General features: G+C 48.1%; 1 protein-coding gene across 1 annotated transcript in view; it reads left to right on the top strand.

The window, feature by feature from the left end:
* Window positions 1–21,867, top strand: part of DCUN1D1 (defective in cullin neddylation 1 domain containing 1) — a 28,083-nt gene extending 6,216 nt beyond the window's left edge. The window contains exons 2-7 of the mRNA XM_060242585.1: window positions 7,470–7,686; window positions 8,468–8,636; window positions 12,040–12,170; window positions 13,806–13,888; window positions 19,104–19,200; window positions 21,476–21,867. Of these exons, the coding sequence (XP_060098568.1) occupies window positions 7,470–7,686; window positions 8,468–8,636; window positions 12,040–12,170; window positions 13,806–13,888; window positions 19,104–19,200; window positions 21,476–21,555 (777 nt within the window). The 3' untranslated portion in view covers window positions 21,556–21,867. The remainder of the gene's footprint in view (window positions 1–7,469; window positions 7,687–8,467; window positions 8,637–12,039; window positions 12,171–13,805; window positions 13,889–19,103; window positions 19,201–21,475) is intronic.
* The last annotated feature ends 3,498 nt before the right edge of the window (window positions 21,868–25,365 follow it).

Here is a 25,365-nt window from a genome sequence, read left to right as displayed (position 1 = left end):
TAAGGATCCAAAATCATCCGGCAAATTTTATGGGATCAACCACTGGCAGACTGTCAGGTTGCCAGATTACATCCTGAGAGCTCCTGTGCGGTTTTAAGTTCCTCAGTGCAGGCTACGGGCGGGGTCCCAGCTTCTCCCATCCTTTTCCTGGCCTTGTCTGCTAACTCTGTCCCCCCCCCCCCGCCCCCCATTCTTATGCAGGCGAGGAAGGGGGGCAGATGGTAGGGAAGTGGGTGGGAAAAGCCACAGTTGCCACATCTTCCACTCACTTTAGGAATTCAAAGTCTATGTGTTTCCGGGTTGCAATCTGGTATTCTCAATAGGGCAGGGTATATGTATTGGTTATGCGGTATCTTCCTGAAGCTTCGAAAGAGTTTCTGCTACTCAAAGGCTACCTCTTTTGCTTTCAGAATTGGTAAAATAAAGGGTCTCTCTGGGGGGGAAAAAAGAAGAAGGTTCAGCCTGTTCTTATCTAACTGCTACAGATCAGTAACAGGTTCTTTGAAATGGTTCTTGTGGCTGAGCAGCTGGCAATTGGGAAGGCAGACTTTCTGCAGCAGGGATCTGAATTTGGTTTAAAAGCTTAATGGCTTGTACTACTGCAGGGGTGGCCAAACTTGCTTAACGTAAGAGCCACATAGAATACATGTTAGCTATTTGAGAGTCGCAAGACATGAACATCAGATGCTTGAGAGCTGGGAGGAAGGAAGGAAATAGAGGGGGGGAGAGGGGAGGGGGGGAAGATGTGGAAAGAAAACAGCTTTAACTTTAAATGCATTCTCCAAGTCACCGGCCAATGGGATGGTGGGAGCTTTGAGAGCCACATAATGTGTATGAAAGAGCCATATGTGGCTCCTGAGCCACAGTTTTGCCACCCCTGCACTACTGGAAAGGCACTTCTGTTTTCACAAGGAGAGCAGGCTGACATGCCAATTACCACTTCCTTTGGTAGTGTGTCAACCCCCCCCCCCCACCATTCCCAGGGGTCCCTTGATCCTCAGGACCTTTTTACAGGCAGGATAGGGATCTACAGCAGAAAGATGTAGTTAGTTGAGCTCCACATGGCAGTAGAAGAAGAGGAGATTGGATTTATACTCTGCCTTTTACTCGAGAGTCTTAGAGTGGCTTACAGTCTTCTTCCCTTCCTCACCCCACAACAGACACCCTGTGAGATAGGTGGGGCTGAGAGAGCTCTCAGAAAACAGCTCTGCAAGAACTGTGGCTGACCCAAGGTCACCCAGCAGCTGCATGTGGAGGAATGGGGAATCAAACCTGGCTCTCCAGATTAGACTTCGCTCACTTAACCACTAATACCAAACTTGTTGGATCCAAGCCAGTGTCTTGATACCATATTGTCAGATACTTGAGGTTCATGACATCACTTTTGAAGTTCAAAGATGAATGCCTGTCTGTTTATAAAGTCACTATGGTTGGATAGAGCCAGTATGGTGTAGTAGTGGTTAAGAGCAGTGGACTCTAATCTGGAGAAGTGGGTTGGATTCTCCTCTTCTCCCCATGAAGCCTGCCGGGTGACCTTGGGCCAGTCACAATTCTCTCAGAACTCTCTCAGCCCCACCTACCTCACAAAGTGTCTGCTGTCGGGAGAGGAAGGCAAGGCAATTGTAAGCTGCTTCGAGACTCCTTAGGGTAAGTGGGTAGGGTAGATATACCTTGGGGGGGGTATACCTTTCTTCTCTACTGTTTAACTCTCTGCAGAGCCAGTTGGAGTCTGAATACCCCAACATGCCGGATACCTTTCTAGGTGGACATCCTGTGTTGTTTTTTTTCCCCCATTGTAAAAATTTTTGATCCCTATTTCTCAAACTGGAGCCCGAGGACTGTGCAAGACTGATGCTGTTGCCATCTTCCTGTTTTTGGGCTTCCTAGAGGTAGCTGACTTGTTTGGCGTGACCTGGTCCGTGGGATCGCAAAGAGTCGGACTCGACTGTGCGACTGAACAACAAAAGAGGTAGCTGGCTGGCCACGCTGTGCGAACAGAATGCTGGGCTTAGATGAGCCTTTGGACTGATCCAGCGGGGCCTTACTCCAGAAGTTCAGCGACTCCCACCTTATGGAACGGTCTGCCTGAGGCTGTTAGGAAGGTCCCGACACTTCCGTCATCCCACAAAATGTGCAAAACAGAATTGTTCAGATGGCAGTTCCTGTAGAGGGAGTAGAGCTGTGATGTCATGGATGAACTTAGGAAGCGAATTCTGTTAGCAGTATTTGTATATGTGTGTGTGTGTGTTTTTGGGGGGGCTGGTTCTTCCAGTTCCTCAATCCCAGTCCCTCTGTATTATATTGTTTTATTAGGAATCTTCGCTGCTAGACTCAGATATTGCCATATTTCGAAACTGGTTTACCAATTGACTGAATAGTTGTGTTGTATTTGTAATCTGCCTTGAGTCCCAGTGAGAAAGGTGGACTGTAAGTGAAGAATGGGGATTTTTTTTTTTAAGGACAATGGGTGAGCCCCTCTCATATCTATCTGGCTAATGCAAAAATTGAGCCCTCTCAGTTTTCTTGGAATGGGCAAAGACTCTCAGGGGAAGGGACAGAATTGGCTTCATCCCTTTTGAAGGGGAGGCACTCAACAGAACCATTGTTACCTGGCTTCCAGATCTCCTTGAAGTACTTGCTTAAAAATAATTCTCTTAGTTGCCAGGATCTAGTGGCTCCCTCCTAAGACATCAGATTGGCTTAGTGAACGCCAAAGGAGTCCTGCCATCGTAAAATCCTCATAGACCCTTCAGATATGAAGTTGAATTGGTTTTCCTGGTATTTTCCAAGGAAAAGGATTTTCCCATTGAGAAAGCTGCAGTCTCTCGTTCATAGACAGTAATAGCCAATGGCTGTTTTCCACTAAATGGTGGATGTTCAGGTTTTGTGCATGTCCTCTATTTCTGTGGCCACTCTGAAAAATCTTTACAGGCCCCTTCCCACCCCTGTTCAGCCATCCTCTGGACAGACATCATTAACCAATAACAAAATTTCTTGCTGTCTTTTCCAGTCAAGAGGTGGAGCAAAACTTGGGAGGCACCACACCACCTCTTCCGCCCATCTGGGTCCCAGGCAGATGAAAGAAGCAGCGCAGCCTCACTCCCAAGTACCACCTCTTTAACTCACTCCGAAACACCATCTCTTTAATTCACCTGAGTCCTGGGTGGGTGGGTGGGTGCGGGGGCAGCACAGCAGTGACCTCCACCTACCCCTCATTTAAAGACCCCCATGGGGGCGGGCAGGGCCTTTAGTCCATACCAAAATGCAGGGCCTTTGCTCAGCTGCTTTCCTGGTAGGCCATGTAAAGACTGGAAACGTTTTATTTCTGAAACTTGCTTTTAAAAGTGTAGCTGGTAATAGACCTCTGTATTGTTTTGATATTAGAAGATGGAGGCCTCCATGGGGGGGGAGGGGGGCGAATGCCTTGCCATGCACTCTCGAAGAAGGTTATGCTGTTGAAGGGAGCAGGAGAGGGTTTAATGGTCTGAATTTAAAAAAAAAAATCGAAACCAAGAGGTCTTCAGGTTGCTGAAGTTTGAGAACTGTTGTCTAGGGTGATTTCAGAACTGTAATCTTTTGGCTTTTGTGTATTAGTCTTGTCCTTGAGGGAGGGACGATGACTCGGTGGTAGAGCATCTGCTTGGTAAAGCAGAAGGTCCCAGGTTCAATCCCCGGCATCTCCAACTAAAAAGGGTCCAGACAAATCGGTGTGAGAAACCTCAGCTTGAGACCCTGGAGAGCCGCTGCCAGTCTGACTTGAATGGACAGAGGGTCTGATTCAGTATAAGGCAGCTTCATATGTTCCTCTCCTCGAGCATTGTTGTCTCCAGTCATTTTTTGGCAGGGAGACCCCCAAGGAGTACCAGGGTGGCCATGCAGAGGCAGGCCGTGGCAAGTCACCTCTGAACATCTCTTGCTTTGGAAGCCCCACTGGTTGCTATAAGTCAGCTGTGACTTGATGGCAAAAACAAATATTGTGTTTTGCAGTCATGAGTGTTGAAAAATCCATTTCCCACCATGTACGTCTTTCTCCATTTCCTTTGGTTTACAGCAGTTCAGTATAATATAGTGGAATTTGGGGGTCATATGTTTTGTACGTTACTTGACCCAAGTAATTGTGGGTACAGCAGAAGAATGGTTTGTTCCCTGCTGCCTCAAAACAAGGCTTTCAGAGGAGGAATTGGAAAGTAGTTCCACAGGTGTTAATCCATCTCGGGATATAAACTCCTCTTTGCTCAACAGCCTGTCCACAGCACATCTGTTGAGAAGCCGCTGTGGCTACATTTGGGGCAGTGATTTGTAAACCAGATAGTGTTATCCTCAGCTTCGTACTCCACACCCTTATTGTGTGACACTTTGGAGGTGATTCACAGGTCCTTACACTGAGGCGAGCTCATTAAAATAATGTTAGAGCCAGTTTGGTGTAGTGGTTAAGTGCGGGGACTCTTATCTGGGAGAACTGGGTTTGATTCCTCACTCCTCCACTTGCAGCTGCTGGAATGTCCTTGGGTCAGCCATAGCTCTGGCAGAGGTTGTCCTTGAAAGGGCAGCTGCTGTGAGAGCCCTCTCCAGCCCCACCCACCTCACAGGATGTCTGTTGTGGGGGGAGAAGATATAGGAGATTGTAAGCCGCTCTGAGTCTCTGATTCAGAGAGAAGGGCGGGGTATAAATCTGCAGTCGTTCTTCTTCTTAAAGGACAAAACTGGGGACATGAGGTCACTGCCCCCAAACAGCCATGTTGTGGGAACCTCACACTGTTCTTTCTTCTGCCAGCTACCGGTGTGGTGTTGGGGAGGAGAATAACAACATGGGGATGTCAAAACATGACTGATTTATGGGTGGAAAGGGAGAGCTTGCCAGGGGGGGTGCCATTTTCAGTGGCATCTTTGCGGCTTCACCCTCAGAGATCTGCAGAACGCCTCCTAAGAATTCAGGTTGGCACTGCCATCTTCAGATCACTGCTCAGGTGGTTTGGGCGTCGCTGGAAGCTCCGTTAATGAAGGCGTTCAGGTACCAGTCTTTTCCACCCACCAAACAGACCGCATGAGGCTCATTCATCTTAAAATACATTCTTCATAGAGAAGAATACAGTAGATGATTTCTGGGTTTCCCCCAAACTCATCTGGAAGTTCTAAATTTGTATTGACCAGCATTCTCACAGTGCAGCTGGAATCTCAGGAATGACATGACTTATTCTGTGTGTTCGAAGTGGATTTGGCCTTCTGTTTCTCTGCCACCAGTCCGTACCTAAATGCAGGGCTTTTTTGGAGCAGGAATGCACAGGAACACAGTTCCAGCTGGCTTGGCATCGGGGGTGTGGCCTAATATGCAGATGCGTTCCCGCTAGGCTCTTGCTTTAAAAAGCCCTGTGTGAAACGGTGGTGACATCAGGGGGTGTGGCCTAATATGCAAATAAGTTCCTGCTGAGCTTTTTCTACCAAAAAAAAAAGCCCTGCCTGAATGTGATGGAAGGTTGACAAGTAATTTGTCATATGGCATGGGAAACCTGCCTTTCAAAGAAAAATAAGTCGTTCTGAGCACTCTTCAGCTCTGGGCCTGTCCATAGGACTCTGGCTTGCTAGAGCTGTATCCTACGATAAGCGTGTTATCACTCCTTTCCATGCGTGAGTTGATACAGTAAACATGCGCTTTAAAAACACAGCCACACTGCAGCCTTCAGCATTTTGGAGTCTGCCTGGCATATTTTGTCCCTTCCCATTTTGTTTGGGTGATATTCTGTGTTTCCCACCTTTTGCGCTTTATTTGTAAACTGGTTTCTCTTAAAATACACAAAGCAATCTAAATGAGGGGTAGGCTAAGGTCACAGCAGCACTGCCCCTTCTGCCGGCCCGGGACCCGAGTGGAGGAAAGAGGTGGTGTGGCCTTACTTCGAGCAAGGCCCTGCTGCCTCTTTAGCCTGCCCCTCACTTATAGACCTCCACCGATCAGCTGATCAACGGGGGGGTCTTTAAATGGGAGGGGGAAGCAAAAGCAGCCCCAATCTCCCTCCCATTTAAAGACTCCTGTGGGTTGCAGGGATGTGGCGTGGGTGGGGGGGGGCAACCTGGGGTGGCAAACTCTCCGGCGCTGCCTCCCCCACCGGCCCATGGAAAAATTGTCTTCCACAAAACCAGTCCCTGGCGCCCAAAAGGCTTGGAGACACTGAATTAAAGGACATGAAAAGGAACACATTCAAATGAGGTTCTGCTTATCTCACGCGTGGCTCTACACATAAAGCAGGAAAGACCTAGTAGCCATATAGCGGAAAGGTTTAGTGGTTTCTCACTTTTGTAATGTAGGACACCACTTGTTTTATCATGTGAAGCCTTGGCAGAGTAAAGGTTCTGTCACCTGGTGATGCTATTCTGTGTCCTTGTTTTCTGGTAGCTGCAAAACACTCCCCATCCCAATTAGATAGAATGCAGAATACATTGTTAGTCTATTCCCGCATACTTCAGAGTCTGCAATACTGGGAATTGTGTTTTTTTCCAACAAGTGAGATTTCAGTTAAAGTATATGCTATGATCCATAGGGACTTGGGTATGTTTCCTCCATGCTTTTGAAATTTTTTTTGTTTGGTTATCACACTTTTTTTTGGATGTTGCCGTCTAGTATAGCCCCCAGACAGAACCGTTCTTTAAACTCCGCTTGGTGGTTTTTGAGACTTTGCATGAGAACATTTGAAAGGGAAACTTGCCGCCTTGGGGACCCTGTTTTAGGGGAAAGGAGATGCAGAAATGTTTAAACTGCTTCCAGGCTGCATTAGGGGTTCCCCCCCGGGGTCCCTTTAAATTTATGAATTCCCAAACTGTCTTTTGAAACTGGGGCAATTTAAAGAGCACTTTGTAGATTCCACAGCCTTTTGTGTCACAATTTTGCAGTCCTTCTCCAGTTACCTGATGTGTTTTTTGTGGGAGTTTTTGAAGATGTGCGATGTAAGTATTTGTAGAGTTGCTTTTCCTGTCACAAACAAGGAGGATGTAATTCAAGGTTGTAGGGAAGAAGCAATCTTACACGCAACAGCATCAGGGGTGGAATTCTAGCAGAAGCTCCTTTGCATATTAGGCCACACACCCCTTATGTAGCCAATCCTTCTAGAGTTTACAAGGCTCTTTTTCGTAAGCTCTTGGAGGATTGGCTACATCAGGGGTGTGTGGCCTAATATGCAAAGGAGCTTCAGCTAGAATTCCACCCCTGAACAGCATGAACCAAGTTTTGCATGTTCTCTCTCTTATTCCATTATGTGAACTTGTGTGCAGGATTCAGCAATGTTATTTGGAATTAGATCCTTAAATAAATAAAATTTATTTATTATTATTATTAAATAGAAACAGCCTGGACAAGATGAGGAACCTTGTGCAGGCATTCACATGAGGTTTTTGGGGAAAAGTTAGATGTTAGATGTATCTCTCCAGATAAGCACAGAGGGAAGTTTTTAACCAGCGTGCCATCTGATATATATTTCTAGAACAAGTTGAAGTCATCGCAGAAAGACAAAGTTCGCCAATTCATGATCTTCACACAGTCCAGTGAAAAGACCGCCGTGAATTGCCTGTCTCAAAATGACTGGAAATTAGATGTTGCAACAGATAATTTTTTCCAGAATCCTGAACTGTATGTACGAGAAAACATAAAAGGGTCGTTGGACAGAAAGAAGTTAGAGCAATTATATAATCGATATAAAGGTAAGTACCACATTCTAATGTACAGCTCTTAGCTTCAGATGCGGTACCCGGGGCAGAGTGTTTTTCAGAGCACCCCAAGAAGGGGGATGCAGAAGAACAAGCATGATGTGGTGGTTATAAGAGGCAGACTAATCTGAAGAACTGGGTTTGACTTCCCACTCCTCCACTTGCAGCCAGCTGGGTGACCTTGGGCTACTCACAATTCTCTTTGAACTCTCTCAGCCCCACCTACCTGACAAGGTGCCTGCTGTAGGGAGAGGAAGTAGATATGATTGTAAGACTCATTAAGGTAGAGGCCAGTGGGGTATAAGAACTAACTCTATCTTCTTCCCCACAAGTAGGGTCTGATGAGGGGAGCTTTAATTCGCGAAAGCTTCTACCTTGGAAAATTTTGTTGGTCTCTAAGGTGCTACTGGCCTTGCATTTTTTCCCTACAAGTGATAAACCATTCCTCCCCACCCCTTACCACAGTGCTGTTAAAATTACAGCCAAGGAATCTAGTTTGCTTTCCTCAAAATTGTATGATCAACGAGGGCTTTTTTTTGTAGCAGGAATTCCTTTGCATATTTGGCCACACACCCCCTGATGTAGCCAATTCTCCTGGAGCTTACAGTAGGCCCTGTAAGAAGAGTCTTGTAAGCTCGGCTACATCAGGGGGCGTGGCCTAATATGCAAAGGAGTTCCTGCTACAAAAAGAGCCCTGGGTGCCTGACTGCATTCCTCTTAGTAGAAAGGGACTTCAATGAGTTGGTAATTCTCCTTTATTTTATTTCACTTCCAGATCCCCAAGATGAGAATAAAATCGGTATAGATGGTATACAGCAGTTTTGTGATGACCTAGCACTGGATCCCGCCAGTATTAGCGTGTTGATCATTGCCTGGAAGTTCAGAGCCGCAACTCAGTGCGAGTTCTTGAAGATGGAATTCATGGATGGGATGACGGAATTGGGGTAAGTGTTCCACTAGAGTGTACAAAACTCACCCAGTCGTGAACTGTGGTTGTGCAAGAAGCAGAATCTTTTGCTAGCAGATATGGGGAAGGTCTGCTTAGCTGTGGGCACACATGCTCAGCAAATGCACACACCATCGATTTCCTAATGCTGATTCCAGGCAGACTTTTGCGTGGGCAGTCACAGCCCTGAATGCTCCAGGCTGTCATGCAAGGAACTTTGGCAGTTCGCTCTGCCCTGCTAAAGCCCATCATGACTCTGAAGCTGGGATCGTTCTTCCAAATCCTGTGTGTCCAAGCTCAGTAGAGAGAGGACAGGGCTGCAAATTGAAATGCAGAGAAGGTATTCGATATAGCCTGCTCCTATGTGCACTTCGGAATGTAGAAAGTCACAACGCCTTTATTGGCATAACAAGGCAACACCATATGGATAACAATAGAGTCCATGGTCATAACTTCGGTTCATACCAAACACCAATTGCCAACTGAACTTTGGGTGGTCCCCTACTTGTCGGCAGATGTCAATCCTCAAACCGCCTATTTTGTTACAGATTTTTTTAACAATAATTTTATCTGTAAAACGGCAAAATCTGGATTGATCTGATTGTAATAGAATCTGGTATATATTTAGGTGAATGATAGGTTTTATTAGAAATTCCTGTTTTAATATTTTATTCACTTTGAGTAATGTTGTATATCCATATATGTTTCGATAATTGATATATCCTGGTTGAGCTTAAGACATTTGGTCATGGAAGCTAATAAAGGAAAAGAAAAGAGTCCATGGTCAAAAAGAACATCTCCTCTTGGAAGCATGGTAAAAGAATTTTGCTACAGATTCAATGCTTTCAGTCTTGTTTGGTGTCATGAGCCCTGATGAGGAGGAGTTGGAAGACAGACCTGGAAGCAGCCAGTTCCTCAGCTGAACAAACAGCAGCTGGCCCATCAATCACTCTCCAGGCACCAGTGTCAGCTGTTGACGATCAGTCTCCTCCAAGCTCTCCTCCTTCCATCTCAAGAGTTCGAAGCAGGCTCTGGAAAAAACTTTCAGAGCGCAGACATGAGGCACGTCGATGCTTCAGATCTCTCAGCTCTGAGTTCCAGCAGAGTCACTGCCACCCAGGGAGCAGGCTGATTGAGACTCCCATATAGTTCCCACCCAGGACCTGGTAACCTTGTAGAAGCAACAAGTCTATTCTCTGGCTTGCATCCACACTCCTTCCTGGTTCCTGATCCTGACCTGCTTGATTTCATTGACACCCTGACCTTTTGGCTTTTGGACATTGACTTGTGATTCTGCATTGGTGTCTTGGCTCCTGCTTGACTTCCTGGACTTTGACCTTGGACTGGCTTTGGACTCCTGCCTGCCTGCACCCTGAGAACGTGACATTTCAGGCCACTTCAGAATGAATGAGAATATATATAAGTAAAGGTAGTCCCCTGTGCAAGCACCAGTCGTTTTTGACTCTGGGGTGACATTGCTTTCATGGTTTCATGGCAGACTTTTTTACGGGGTGGTTTGCCATTGCCTTCCCCAGTCATCTACACTTCCCCTCCAGCAAGCTGGGTACTCATTTTACCCACCTCAGAAGGATGAAAGGCTGAGTCGACCTGGAGCCGGCTACCTGAACCGGCTTCTTCTGGGATCGAACTCAGGTCGTGAGCAGAGGGCTCTGGCTGCAGTACTGCAGCATTACCACTCTGCACCACAGGGCGCTCTCTCTTGGAGCAGAGGTCCATCAGTGGCTATTAGCCACAGTGTGTGTGTGTGTGTGTGTGTGTATATATATATATATATATATATATATATATATATATATATATATATATATATATATATATATATATATATATTTGGCCGCTGTGTGACACAGAATGTTGGACTGGATGGGCCATTGGCCTGATCTAACATGGCTTCTCTTATGTTCTTATGTTCTCTTTCTCTCTCTCTATAAGTATATATTTTATAGCATCGAATTTATTGGTATGAGGCACGTGAGCTTTGAATTGTAGAAAGAACATATGGCAGTGCAGCTGCCATTACACTCCTTTTGGTATTCTTCAGCCCATCTCTGTTCATAAGAACAGGGCAACGAAGCACCCCGAGATCATTTGAATCCAGTAGCACCTCTTCTGCCCCCAGTAATTTCCCATCTGATTACAATGTGCGTTGTTCCTTTCCATTCTGAGTTCCTTCTTTGCAACACAAAGGGAGTTTTGACTCCTGAAAACTCATACCCCCAAAATTATGTAGGTCTCTTAAGATGCTACTGGATCCCAATCTGACTTGTACTGCAGTCCAGACCAGCTACACTCAGGAACTAGCTTGAATTAAATAGTCACATTGCTAAATACTGTACTTTAGATATTGGCTGGATTTTTTTGTTTTCTGCTGTGTGCCTCTGTAACCATATTCACGGTTCTGAGCAAAGGAAGCATTAGAGCCAAAAAGAGGGGGGTTCTTGGTGTTTTTAAAATTTATTTATTTATTTATTTGTTTAGCCCATCCTTCCCATAGAACAGGCTCAGGGAAGGTTATGTCATAAAAACAATCAACACTAAAAACAATAAAAGACCAATTTAAAATACATAAAATCTAAAACTACAGAGTGACAATAGAGACTAAAATGGCAAATTCTGCCACACAGACATGGCCTGTGGTCCAGGTCCAGCAGATCTTACAGCTCTGCGATGGAATGAAGAGGGGAGGCTGGTAACAAGTGCCTCAGCTGAAAGCCTGGCGAAGGAGCTCTGTTTTACAGGCCTGCGGAATTGGAGCAGATCCCGCAGGGCCCGGATCTCCAGGGGGAGCTCATTCCACCAGGCTGTGGAGTGAGCCAGATGGACATCTCCGGGGCCTTATCAAGGCCACAAGGACATCTCTGGGGCCAAGTATTACCAAAAGTTGTTGGGTCGCTGATTGTAAAGGCCTGCGGGGCTCATACAAGGAGTGGCGGTCCTGAAGGTATGCTGGCCCCTGGCTGTATAGGGCTTTAAAGGTAAGTACCAACACCTTGGGCCAGATCTGGTACTCAATAGGTAGCCAGTGCAGTTTACGCAGCACAAGATGGATTTTATTTTTGTGAAAGGGGCCTCAGCTTGCCCATCCTGGAAACAGTCCGGTTTTTGGCAGCTGACGTAAATTGGTGTTGTCCTAAGATCATGAGAGAAGCAGCATGCTTGCCAGAGAGTGGTTTGGACTGTGTGGACCCATTTCTGCCAGCGATGGTGCTTTCTGGAGGAAAAGGGCTGCACAGGATCCAACTTAGTCTCTCTCTCCCTCTGCCCTTTATTAATGCAACTGTTTATTCATAAATACAGTCTGTAAAAGGTGCTTTGAAAACACTGCGTGGCGTGACATCTCACGTACAGATTTTTGTTCCCCCCTCCCAACCCCAATACAGATGTGACAGCATAGAGAAACTGAAGGCCCAGCTTCCTAAAATGGAGCAAGAATTAAAAGAGCCGGGAAGATTTAAGGATTTTTATCAGTTCACTTTCAACTTCGCAAAGAACCCAGGACAGAAGGGTTTAGGTACGTATACTTAGCTGCTGTCCTTTCCTGGTCCCGAAACAATGGGAAGGGACAGTGGCTCAGTGGTAGAACACCTACTTGGTAAGCAGAAGGTCCCAGGTTCAATCCCTGGCATCTCCAACTGAAAAGGGTCCAGGCAAGTAGGCGTGAAAAACCTCAGCTTGAGACCCTGGAGAGCCGCTGCCAGTCTGAGTAGAAAATACTGACTTTGATGGACCGAGGGTCTGATTCAGTATAAGGCAGCTTCATATGTTCAAGTGAGCCAAACAGTGCAACGTATCCCTGCAGGGCTGCTGTGAAAGCTGCTGAGCGAAAAGGCCCTGCATCTGGTGATCAGAGCGACATCAGAACAGAAGCAACCCACACACAAAGCTGCTTTATACTGACCAGGGGTGGAATTCTGTCAGGAGCTCCTTTGCATATTAGGCCGCACACCCCTGATGTAGTCAATCCTCCAAGAGCTTACAAAAAAGAGCCTTGTAAGCTCTAGGAGGATTGGCTGCATCACGGGGTGTGGCCTAATATGCAAAGTTGCTCCTGATAGAATTCCACCCCTAATACTAATCCAGACCCTCGGCCCATCTAGTTGAGTGTTGTCTGCTCAAACTGGCAGCGGCTCTCGTGGGTCCTTCACATCACCAGCTACCCGATCCTTTTAACTGGAGATGCCAGGAACTGAAACGGGCCTGCTGCATGCCAAGCAGAGGTTCCTCCGCTGAGCCACAGTCCCTCCCTCTGAGCTTCCTGGCCTAACGTTTCCTTGGCCCTCCTGAACATATGAACATATGAAGCTGCCTTATACTGAATCAGATCTTTGGCCCATCAAAGTCAGTATTGTCTTCTCAGACTGGCAGCAGCTCTCCGGGGTCTCAAGCTGAGGTTTTTCACACCTATGTGCCTGGACCCTTTTTAGTTGGAGATGCCGGGGATTGAACCTGGGACCTTCTGCTTCCCAAGCAGATGCTCTACCACTGAGCCACCCTCCCTCCCCTCCTGGAAGTGTTCACCTTACCTGATCTCCTGCTCTGGCCTCAGGAGCTGTCAACAAAGCTCTGCGTGCCTCGTGGCGCTTTCAGATTTTCTTTTTCCGACTTCCTTTGCCAGTGGACAACTCATTCCACGGGCTTAATGCCAGTTCAGAATGCCGCCTTTACTACTGCGTGAAGAGCTACGAGGGGTGCAGAGTGAAGCTCCAGCTCATCGCGTAGAGCCTGACCCACATTAGCTACAGTCTGTAGTTGCAGCTGTGGCAGAGAAGCAGCTTTACAGATCTTGGGGCCTTTGGCGCTCCCGTGCTGAGCTTTCTTTGGTAAGCTGCAGCCAGTTTGGTGTAGTGGTTACGTGTGTGGACTCTTATCTGGGAGAACCAGGTATGATTCCCCATTCCTCCACTTATCAGCTGCTGGAATGGCCTTGGGTCAGCTGTAGCTCTCGCAGAGCTGTCCTTGAAAGGGCAGCTTCTGGGAGAGTCCTCTCAGCTCCACTCGCCTCACAGGGTGTCTGTTGTGGGGGAGGAAGATAAAGGAGATTGTGAGCCACTCTGAGATTCAGAGTGAAGGGGGGGATATAAATCCAGTATAAAATACAGGCTTTGTTTTATGTGGTTTCTTTATTAACCCACGTTTTACGTTACAGATTTAGAAATGGCCATCGCCTACTGGAATTTAGTACTTCACGGAAGATTTAAATTCCTAGACTTGTGGAACAAATTTTTATTGGTAAGCTGAAATGTTAGTAGCTCTCAGATCTTGCCTTCTCTCGCTGTCCGGCTGTTCCAGAAAAGACGCAGATCAGCCTTTGCCCTCAAGTAGCTGTCCGTGGCTGAGGTCTTTAAGGCGGAGTGTGGCCATTGTCACTAAGCCTTTTCTTGATTTTAAGCTCACATGACATGAATTTGCCTTATACTGAATATCAGACCCTTGGCCCATCAAGGTCAGTATTGTCCATTCGGATTGGTAGTGGCTCTCCGGGGTCTTCTGCATCACCTGTTACTTGGTCTGTTAACTGGAGATGCCAGGGATTGGACCTGGGACCCTCTGCGTGCCAAGCAGGTGCTCACCTGCTGAGTCACAGCCTCTCCCCAAAGCTCAAAAGAGGAAGGATGGGTGTGTGGGATTTTTAACATGGGACTGAGTCAGAATCCCCAAGCTGAATGTACCCCACATGACATTAAGGTACCTGCCTGCATTTACTGTTTGACCGGGCTTGCAAAACCAGATGGAAATGTGAAACACCGCCTGACAAGTGACACTGTGCGAGGTCATAGGTCAGGTCAGAACGCTGGCCCATCCAACCCAGTGTTGTCTTCTGGACAATGACTGGCAGAGGTTTCCAGGGTTCTGGGCAGCAGGCTTTCTTGGTCCTAATCCTTGAGATCCTTTTAACAGAAGATGCCTGTAGTCCTCTGCCAGCCCCCAAGCCAAAACATTTTGGGCGGAGGGACCCAGGAGCGAAAAAATTTGTTGGGGGGGCCGCGGGACTTGGCCGCTTCCCTCTCTCCCTTGCTGTTGTGCTCTCTCTCTCCCCCTTGTTCTCTCTCTAGCTGCCCCCCTCTCTCTGCCGCTCTCCCCCTCGCTTCCCCCTCTCTGCCGCTCTCCCATTCTCTCTTGCGCCCCCCCTTTCTCTGCTGCTCTCCCCCTCGCTTCCCCCTCTCTGCCACTCTCTTGTTCTCTCTCTAGCTGCCCCCCTCTCTTTGCCGCTCTCCCCCTCGCTTCCCCCTCTCTGCCGCTCTCCCATTCTCTCTTGCGGCCTCCCCTCTCTCTGCCGCTCTCCCCCTCGCTTCCCCCCCTCTGCCACTCTCCCATTCTCTCTTGCGCCCCCCCTTTCTCTGCTGCTCTCCCCCTCGCTTCCCCCTCTCTGCCACTCTCTTGTTCTCTCTCTAGCTGCCCCCCTCTCTCTGCTGCTCTCCCCCTCGCTTCCCCCTCTCTGCCACTCTCCCATTCTCTCTTGTGGCCCCCCCTCTCTCTGCTGCTCTCCCCCTCGCTTCCCCCTCTCCTGTTCTCTCTCTAGCTGCTCCCCTCTCTCTGCTGCTCTCCCCCTCGCTTCCCCCTCTCTGCCGCTTTCCCATTGTCTCTTGCGGCCCCCCCTCTCTGCCACTCTCCACTCTCCTGTTCTCTCTCTAGCTGCACCCCTCTCTCTGTCGCTTTCCCTCTTACAAGTTCAGCCAGCGAGGGAAGTTTACAAGCTCAGGCAGCGGTGGTATGCTCACACAGCACACCCTGCTACCGGCTGCCGTAGCTCCTCCTCACCACGTCTGTGCTTGAAGCTTGAACTGAAGCACAGATGCAGCGAGGCAAGCGGGGTTGTGGCAGCGGGGCGCGCTGTGCAAGTCGTGGCGCTGCTGGCTGAGCTCGCCCACATTGAGGGCAAGGGTGGAGGAGGGGTGCTGTGTGCTGGGCAAGGGCGAAGAGGGGATGCCGTGCCTGGGGTGCCGGCATTGCCTCCAACGGTGGGGCCCTATAGATGGAAGGGGGGTTAAATAGAGTGGCCAGCCCCCCACAATAGCTACGGGCCTGTCCTGTGCAAACCACCAGTCTCCCTGTTGACGAGGAACAGTGTAGGGAGGAACAGCGGTCATGAACATGAATAGTTTGCACAGTGCAAACAAGTAGGAAACGACTGCACACCCTCCCCATGACCACTAGTGTTCAGAAAGCAGCATTGCTCGTCACATGTAGGGGTGGGATCCATGCGGGCACTTCCTCTATGCGCTCGTGCTGGGCAGGCGATTCGGTGATTGCACAGAAGGGGGCGGGGCCAGCGTGCAGATGCCTGCTCTCTCCCCCCCTGTGGTGAATCATTGCGAAGACTCGTTGGTTGCCTGGGGCTAGAGACTAACCGTGTATACCTGCAAAACATGTGGTCTGTCTTACTTGAATGTAGAGACCTAGAACTGGAAGAGACCTCAAGGGTCATCTAGTCCAACCCTACACATTGCAGAAAACCCACAGCTTCCTTCTCCCTCCACAGTGACCCCTGCTGTATGCCCAGAGGAAGGCAAAAAAGGTTGCCTGGGCCAATTTTATCTGGAGGAAAATTCCTTCCTGACCGCAAAGTGGTGATTGGCATTCCCCTGGGCATAGAAGAAAGGGTCCCAAGAGCCAAGCGCCAGCTCATCCCTTCTTGCCCCCTTCTCTTACGCTCTCCCTAAAGCCACAGAATAAGCACCGCTGTCAAAGGGCCAACTAACCCCTGCTTAAAAACCTCCCAAGAAAGAGAGCCTCTCCTCCACCTCTCGAGGGAGCGTGCCCCACTGAGGAACCGCTCTGACTGTCAGGAAGTTCTTCCTCATGTTTAGCTGAACATCAGGAGAAAGCTTCCTAAAAGAAGCTTCCTTCCTATGAAGAAAGGTTAAAGCGCTTGGGACTCTTTAGCTTGGAGAAACGTCGACTGAGGGGTGACATGATAAAAGTTTACACGATAAAGGTTTGCATCTGGATAGAGGTGGCTCGGCAGTGCTGATGTTGTTAGACCTGTCGGCAGTGTTCGACATGGTCGACCATCAGCTACTGACCTGTTGCCTCGCCGACGCTGGGTTCCAGGGGTTGGCCTTGAAGCGGCTCTCCTCCTTTCTCCAGGGTCGGGGACAGAGGGTGGTGTAGGGCCTGCAAAATGGCACTCTTCTGCCAGGCATTTACATGAATGGTAACATCTGCAGCAATGGGACTGGCCCATAAGAACACCACCAATGGCCTACGTCACTTCTGCAGATGTTACCATCTGCCGTTTTGCAGGCCCTGCGGAACTGTAAGAGCTCTCGCAGGGCCCTAACCTCCACCGGCAACTCACTCCACCAGCTAGGGGCAGCAACAGAAAAGGCCCTGCCTCTCGTTGTTTTGAGCTTTGCTTCTCTGATGCTGGGAACTGTCAACAGGTTTTGAGACCTGGACCGAAGTGCTCACTGGGGCATGTGCAGGGAAAGGTGGTCCCTAAGGTATGCAGGACCCTGACCATATAGGGCTTTAATGGTAATAACCAGCACCTTGAAGTGAATCCGGTACATTATCGGTAGCCAGTGCAGCGCTTTCAGCACAGGCTGAATGTGTTCCCGTAAAGGAACTCCCATAAGCAGCCTGACTTGTGCTAACTATTTACATTTATTTACAAGTTTTACAGTTATAAGGCGGCCCCGTGGCGCAGAGTGGTAAAGCAGCAGTACTGTGGTCTGAGCTCTCTGTCCCAGCGGAAGCTGGTTCAGGAAGCCGGCCCAAGGTTGACTCAGCCTTCCATCCTTCCGAGATCAGTAAAATGAGTACCCAAGTTGCTGGGGGGAAAGTGTAGATGACCGGGGAAGGCAATGGCAAACCACCCTGTAAAAAAGTCTGCCGTGAAAACGTCGTGAAAGCAACGTCACCCCAGAGTTGGAAACGACTGGTGCTTACAGTTATGCTGGTACACACTGACAAAGTTCTTTGCCAGACAACACGATGGAGAGCAGAGGTGAACTGTACAGTCTGTTCACAGTTATATACATGCAGCAATACAGAAGCACCAATCAGCACGCAATGCTGAGTCACCCTGCGTAGGCACAGTAGTCTGGACAGAACTGGTACGAACCAGATAATGGAAGCTGTCAGGAAGTGTCACAGATCACTGGCATCCAGCAAGCATATGCTGACAGGGCAATCCTGAGACCTCTGAGTATAGCTAACCGCCAGAATTTAAATTGCTGCCTGAAATTATGATTGTCGCACCCGCAATTGTTTTAAATTGTTTTTATGTTGTATGGTTTTATTGTTGTTTTATTGTATCGGTCACACTAATGTGTTTGTGTCGACCCTTGGTTTGTGAGCCGCCCTGCGCCTGCCTTTGGTGGGGAGGGCGGGATGTAAACTAAATTAAATAAATAAATAAATTATGCATGGGATAGAGAAGGCAGAGAAAGAAGAACTTTTCTCCCTTTCTCACAATACGAGAAGTCGTGGGCTTTCCCATGAAATTGCTGATAAAAGGACGTACTTCTTCACCCAAAGGGTGATAAACACACGGAATTCACTGCCGCAGGAGGTGGTGGCAACATTGTAGGATCTTAGCGTACAGCTATGTAAATAAAAAAAAACGCTATGAGACACCATAAATTTTAAACCACAAGACAGTGTAACGTAGAGGTCATTGGTGTTCTGACCAAGCTTGCACATGGAACTTCAAATAGACAAGAGCATGTAGCAAAAAGACATTCACAGAAGACAGTTCAATCACAAAGGGAGTAACAATATCCCAGTATTTAGTTAATAGGACTAAAAGAAGCCCTTCCAAAGACGTCTGTTCTAGATATCAAGATGTTCGTCTTCCTTCACTTTGGAGGCTTATTTATCACTGGAACCCAGTCTTTACAATACATTCACAGAAGACCCAACAAGGTTCACACCAGCAAGGTTCAGAACACGTGTTAGATTTCCAAGCTGTCCACCAACAAGGTTCAGAACATGTCTGTTAGACTGGATAAGCATATAGAACAGAGGTCCATCAGTGGCTATTAGCCACAGGATATAGATGGAACTCTCTGTCTGGGGCTGTGGTGCTTGGGGGGCCACAGTGGGAGGGCTTCTAGTGTTCTGGCCCCACTGATGGACCTCCTGATGGCACCTGGGTTTTTTTGGGCCACCGTGTGACACAGTGTTGGACTGGATGGGCCATTGGCCTGACCCAACACGGCTTCTCTTATGTTCTTAATGCGAAAGCTGCTTGACAATGGATTCGGTTACAGGGGAGAGAGTCAGAGGGGGCACAGGGCGTTTTCTCTCGCTGCAGGTCTTTATGCAGCCGCTGGACCTCCCTCTGTAGCTTTGGATATCTATCAGTGAACAAGCACTCTAAAGCTCTGGTTTGCTGCAGTTTCTGTGTTTCTACGGTGGCCTCTCTTTTGGGCCCACGGAAGATTTTGTGCCTAGATCTCCCTTCTGATGACGGCAGCCTGCTTTTTCCCACCCGCAGGAACATCATAAAAGATCTATACCGAAGGACACTTGGAACCTTCTTCTAGACTTCAGTACGATGATAGCGGATGATATGTCAAATTATGATGAGGAAGGTAATGTTACTCCCTTAAGACCTGTTTAATATTTAGAATGCTTTTTGTTCATGTCCCCCAGCAGCACCCTAGTCCAGGGGTGTCAAACTCATTTGTTATGAGGGCTGGATCTGACATAAATGAGACTTTGTCAGGCCGGGCCGTGTGTGTACCTATTTAAGATTAGGTAGCAGAGATAACGAACTTTTTAAAGGTCACAAACAAACATGACTAAAGATGTTTAAAAACATTCGCACTTGCTGGTCTTAAAGGTGCTTTCTTTGTATTTGTCCCATGGGATCCAGGGAACTGAGAAAAGGAAGCTCTGGCTCTTTCCTCCCTTCCCCAGGGGGAGGAGCCGCAGCCGGTAGAAGGAAGAGAGGCTTGGCTCAGTAGCTCTGCTGTGCGCTTAAGAGCCTGGCAAAGCAAGCTCTCCCTCCCCCACTTCCTCCCCAAGGGAAGAGCCTCAGCCAATGGAGAAAATAGAGGTTTTGCTCTGTCACTTCCTATGCAGTTAATCGAGCCTTGCAAAGCAAACTGAGATGCAGAAGGAAGCGAGAGGGAGGGAGGGAAGCAGACGACAGCCAGTTGCTTGGGGACCTGATAGGAGCCCTCCGGAGGCCTGATTTGGCCCCTGGGCTGCATGTTTGACACCCCTGCCCTGGTCCTTCAGTGCATAAATTTTCCTTCCTTGGGACTTCTGCAAAGGTTCATCAGTGGCTATTAGCCACAAGGTATAGATGGAACACTCTATCTGAGGCAGTGATGCTTTGTATTTTTGGTGCTTGGGGGGCAACAATGGGAGGGCTTCTGGAGTTCTGGCCCCATTGGTGGCCCTCCTGATGGCACCTAGGATTTGGGCCCCTATGTGACACAGAGTGTTGGACTGGATGGGCCATTGGCTTGATCCAACATGGCTTCATATGTTCTTAACCTTCTGAGGCACCCTGTGACCTCTTCATGGGTCCCACTAACTTCCATTACAGGCCAGTCACCTGTAGGGGCAGGGGATGCATTGGGAGCCCAGGGAAGTCTTGCCCCAGGTACTCCTTTATAAGAGCTGCCTGGGGAGGAGGAGGCCAGGTCTTGTCCTCAACAGCAGGGGGCAGGCAGAGAGGGACCCGAGGTGAAGGAGTGTGTCCCTCCTCTCCACTGCTGAGCCTTTGCTCACAGACATGCTGGAAAAGAAGCTGGAAGACAAGCACCTTCTGGACTCCACTCCCCAGTCGGCGGAGCCTGACAAACATTGGTTATTCTAGCAAACGCCATGAACAGATCGAAATATTTTAGGAAGTTTTGCCTCAGAGAGACAGGTCACGTTTGTTGGGTCGGGACTAAGAGATCTGCATTCGAGTCCCTGTCCCACCGTGAAACTCGCTGGTTTGACTGTGGTCCCAGGCACTTCCTCTCTGCCTAACCTACCTTGCAGGGCTTTGGTAAGGAGCAGTGCAGGAGGAGGAGAGAAATGCGTGTGCTGCCCAGAGCTTTTTGGACTAAGGGTGGGATAAGAAATAAGTTGGATAGGAACACAGTGTGACTACGGGTGGGGTGGGGTGGCCTTCCTTTAAATTGGCTTAATTTTAACGATGGATGATGTCCCGCACAGCAAAGAGAACGGCTAGTTTTGAGTCCAGTAGCATCTTGGAGACCAGGGGTCATTTTGTAGCAAAAGAGGTACTAGAGCTCATTAGCACAACTCATTTGCATGGGCCGCACCCTCCTGACATCACCGGAAGGTGTGTTAAATTGTATCAGCTCAGCATCTACCTCAAATGCTTCTTGAATTAGAAGGGTCGTCATAAAACCTTACTTCCCAGCACACTTTTGAAATTACTTTCTCCTGTGGCACGATAAAAGATTTCCATCTATCTGCTTTCTATGTTTTGGCTGTTTCCCCATTGTTTTGTGGGGGGAAATATGAGAAAGTTTGTTAAATCTTAGTGTTCGGCAAAATTCTCACAGGGGGGCTTGAACCATGGAGCCCAGAAGCAATTATTGGGGGGGGGAGGGTTAAGAAAGAAAGAGCACAATAAAATTTAGAGGTTCCAGAGCTCTGCTCCTGTGAGCGGCTGCCCAAAGTGAGGTCTATTGGAGACCACGATTTTCACAATATGAGTTTTTGGGAGTCAGAGCTGCCTTCATCAGATTAACAAAGGGAGCTTTAACTCTTGAAAGCTGATACCCCAAAACTCTTCTTTTTCTCTGAGGTGCGCCTGGTGCAAGGGTTTCCAGTTCTCTATTTTGTGAAACGTTTATCGAGGCGTACTAAACCTGTCCGCCTTTCTCCTCCTTTCAGGGGCCTGGCCGGTTCTTATTGACGACTTTGTGGAATTTGCACGCCCTCAAATTGCTGGGATAAAAAGTACGACAGTGTAGCGCTAAACGAACCTTCTGGAATGTACATAGCCTTGTACAAATAAAAATAAACGAGGACCGATTGCACAGTCGATTTCCGCTGGCAGGACTGAACAGGACTGAAGACCAATCCTCGCAAAGTGAAGGCTGAGGGTTGAGACCAACCTTTTAAGGATCTCCCTTGGACCATATCAGACTGCGGCCATCTCAGGCTCCTCTCCTAGCCCGGGCCAGCCTGGCTTATTTAAAGAAAAAAACAAAAACTCCAGCAGTGTGGACTTTTTTTTTTTTTAAATGGAGGACCCTCATCATTCCCATAAACCTTAAAATGTGTTGGGTGGTCATTATTTTTGAAATTTCTGGTTCTGCATCGAGCACATCCGTCTTCACCGAGCAAACTCTTGGGCAAAAGAATTCCACAGATGAGTACCTCGTGCCATTTGGGGTTGTTTTTATTTTGTCATTGGCTTTTTTTTCCCCTTTTTTTTTGAACAGCTCTTCTGAGATAACGTACTTCTGGGCTAGCTGCAAAGACTCCGCCGACAGCGGACACCCTCCGAGAGTGACGAGGTTGAGGATCTTGGTTTCTTAGGGGCAGTGCTGTCAAAGTGAGCGGCCAAGTGGGGCTTTTTTTGTTTTGTTTTTAAAGCAAATGTAGAAATGCTTCAGCAAAAGCCCGGATTCTCCCCTTCCTCCCCATATCGGGCTAACTAGGTGCTTGAGTGAAGTCTAATTGTATCCATGACGATCCCCTGTAGAAAACACAGCACAGATAACACTGTTGCCCGTTTTAATAGCATAGTCAGAAACACTGGGTGCCTAATGTCAAACGCTGACTCCACCCTCTGGGAGGGGGGGGGGCCCTGACCTCTGGTAGCTGGGTCCCGCAGGGCTTTTTTTGTAGCTGGAACTCCTTTGCATAGTAGGCCACACACCCCTGATGTAGCCAATCCTCCTGAAGCTTACAGTAGGCCCCCTATGAGGGGCCCTGTAAGTGCTTAAAGGATTGTCTACATCAGGGGTGTGTGGCCTAATATGCAAAGGAGTTCCTGCTACAAAAAAAGCCCTGGTATCCTGTATAACTTAAGTTTCTCCCTCTTATTGCTGGTGCGCCCCCCTCCCTGCCTTCCATTTTCTTTTCAGTGGCTCCCCGTATTGTTCTTTGTAATACTTCATGAGCAGTATGAAACGGAGCTTGGCTGGAACTGGGGTGCCTATAGCCGCCAAGATAATTTGGTGCACGGGACAAGTGACCCACCCCGAGCCTCTGTGGGTATAACTCAGTCTTCTGTGTAGTGTAATTGGATAGCGCTGTTCTAGGGCAGGGTTGGGCAACTTTTTCAGGGAACTGGGACATTTCCCCCCTCTCCCTTTGGCCCTCCAGTTATCGGGGCTGGTTGGTATCGCCGCCTTCGTTTATCTGACGCTACTGGATCTGTCCTCCCCCTCGCCCCCAGTACATTCAGCGATGCCGATATGCTCAAAAGAGGCAGAGCCACAGAAATATTGTTTGTAACTGCCAGCGCGGTCGGCAGTTGCCAAATGAGGACTAGCTGGTTTCCTCTGGAACGCAGGTCACACACGCTCACAACTGGCTCTTACAGTTGCCCAATAAAATGACGTATTGTAAAGCTCCTCTTCCTTCAGAGCATCGTCTTCTCTCTCCCCCCCCCCACTTTAAGTCCTACTGAAACGTTAAAACTTGAATACAATACTGAATGTGTAATCTTTTATTACACAACGTAAACCTCTCTGTTAGAACCAGGGAAAGGTTTTGATAGTTGGACTGGAATGAGGATGAGCGTGATGTGAATCTCTTCTGCCGTCACGGCAGGATAGACGTCTTGATGACGCCGGTGGGACTGCTGTAACGGATGATGCAACTCGATTTTGTTTTTATTTTTTTTAAATGCAGATTACTGTGGTTGCCAAAGAGGAGGCAACAGTTACCCCGCTTGACCTGGAGCTTCAGGGGAGCTCTAGTGCATACGGGGCTCCTTCCCGGCAGCAGCAGGGGCTTCTCTGTTCACATCAACGTCAGCAGCCACGCTGGATAAACACACAGGGTGGTTGCCGATGTGGGACGAGCCCCTGCCCAGGGTGGGGGTGGGGGCTGCTTAACTGGAGCCCCGTGGGTCAGTGCGGAGGGGGGCTGATTTCACTCAAGCAAGTATAGACCCTTTCGAGCGGCTGAGCACTTTGAAATCCAGCTTATTTCAGTGGGAGTTGAGAATGTACCCGACTCATTAGTTGAACTCTTTGTAACTTTAAAAACCTCGCCTCACTTTGGCTCGGTGCAAATAGAAACACCTCTCTGAGCTCTTAACCGTAAGAAACGAGGGCCGCCACCTTTCCTTTTCAGCATTATCGTGAGTACCGAAATATCTGCCCCAAGAGGAATGTTGAATCGCCTCTAGTTTCTCATCGCAGACTGAAAGTAGAATTAGGAGCTAATTATAAATCCTGCTCAAAGTTATCTGTAGCGTTAACTCTAGCCCAGATGTAATGCTGAAAAGGGAGAGAAGGAAGCCCCAGGGATCTCCACGGTTCAGAAATTGGGAATTGTTAGGTCTGTACCGGGCCTCTGTATTCTTTAAGTTGCCTGTACTGGCATTGGTACTGTATAGAATTTGGGTCGCTCGCTCCAAAGCACGGTCTTATTTTGTGTGTGCGTGTGTGTTTTTGTACAAAAGCAGCACTTGAAATGCCTCTGGGCTACAACGTCATTGAACTCCATGAGGAAGGAATTTTCCCCTTTTGAGGCATTTAAAAAATCCATTTGAATCATTAAGATGGAGATGTTCAGTCTCCGTCTACTCCACGGTGCCTCCACGTCTGATTCTCATTTCTCCTCAGAATTAGAAATGCACTTTTATGCAGGCAGTAGAATAATTTTAGGGAAGGGGGGGGGGAAATCCCCTTTAGTATTAAACTGCTTAATACTTTAAAAAGAAACGAACCAGCCAGAATGATGCCTTCCTCCCTCCCAGCAGCATCCTCTGATAAAGCTTAGGATCGCGTAAATTTGTGGTCATCACGGAACAACACTGGGGATCTCTGCTGGGAGCGGCAGTCGGAGATTTTGCTTCCCTGCTTTCAGGGTTCTCCCCCCCCTTTCTCTTTCCTGTGTAAATATTGGCGGAGACTTGAATTTACGAAAAGTTTGCCAAGTGCATACGCGCCGGTTTCTGTCTTCAGGAAATTTTGGGTACAACTTTTCCGGGATGATTTGTTGATGTATGCTGTGTATTTGTGTGTGCGTGTTAGTGTTCATGGTATTTTTTTTTCCCCTCCTCTTTCAATGAAACGTACTTAACTCTCTCCCTGTGCAGGAGTCGTAGGTTTGGGGGCATCAACACCGTGCTTTTTTTTTCTTTTTTGGGGGGAGGGGGGGAGATTCTTCCTTTTGCAACGTTGAGGCCTTTTTTTTTTTACGCAAATGGATTTTGCCATCAGTTTGGTACTACACGATTTATAATTACTGTGTAATTATAAAATTGCATTACATAAAGCATTGCTGTCTTAAGTAGCAGAGAAACGAAGGTTGTTTTGTGTGATTGCATCTTTGGATTTCTAAGGGAGGGGAGGCCCGGCCCAGAGAGCACAGGTGGGCTTAACCTCTTTAGGGGGTGGAGGGCACTCAGAGTTGGGTGGTCAGAAGCAGAAATACTTGGTTTAACGATGGTTTGTTTCTGCACATCAATGCCTGACTCCAGGAGGTGCAGAAAAATGCTTATGTGTGCGCGAACGTGCTTGAGTTGTTTTTTTTTTGCTTAAAAGTTACTGTGACCTATTTGACTTCACTATTCATAAAACCAACTGACGCTTCGA

The sequence above is a fragment of the Heteronotia binoei genome, chromosome 6 (genome assembly GCF_032191835.1).
Source record: "Heteronotia binoei isolate CCM8104 ecotype False Entrance Well chromosome 6, APGP_CSIRO_Hbin_v1, whole genome shotgun sequence".
Classification (NCBI taxonomy): domain Eukaryota; kingdom Metazoa; phylum Chordata; class Lepidosauria; order Squamata; family Gekkonidae; genus Heteronotia; species Heteronotia binoei.
This window is presented reverse-complemented; position numbering and strand designations above follow the sequence as displayed.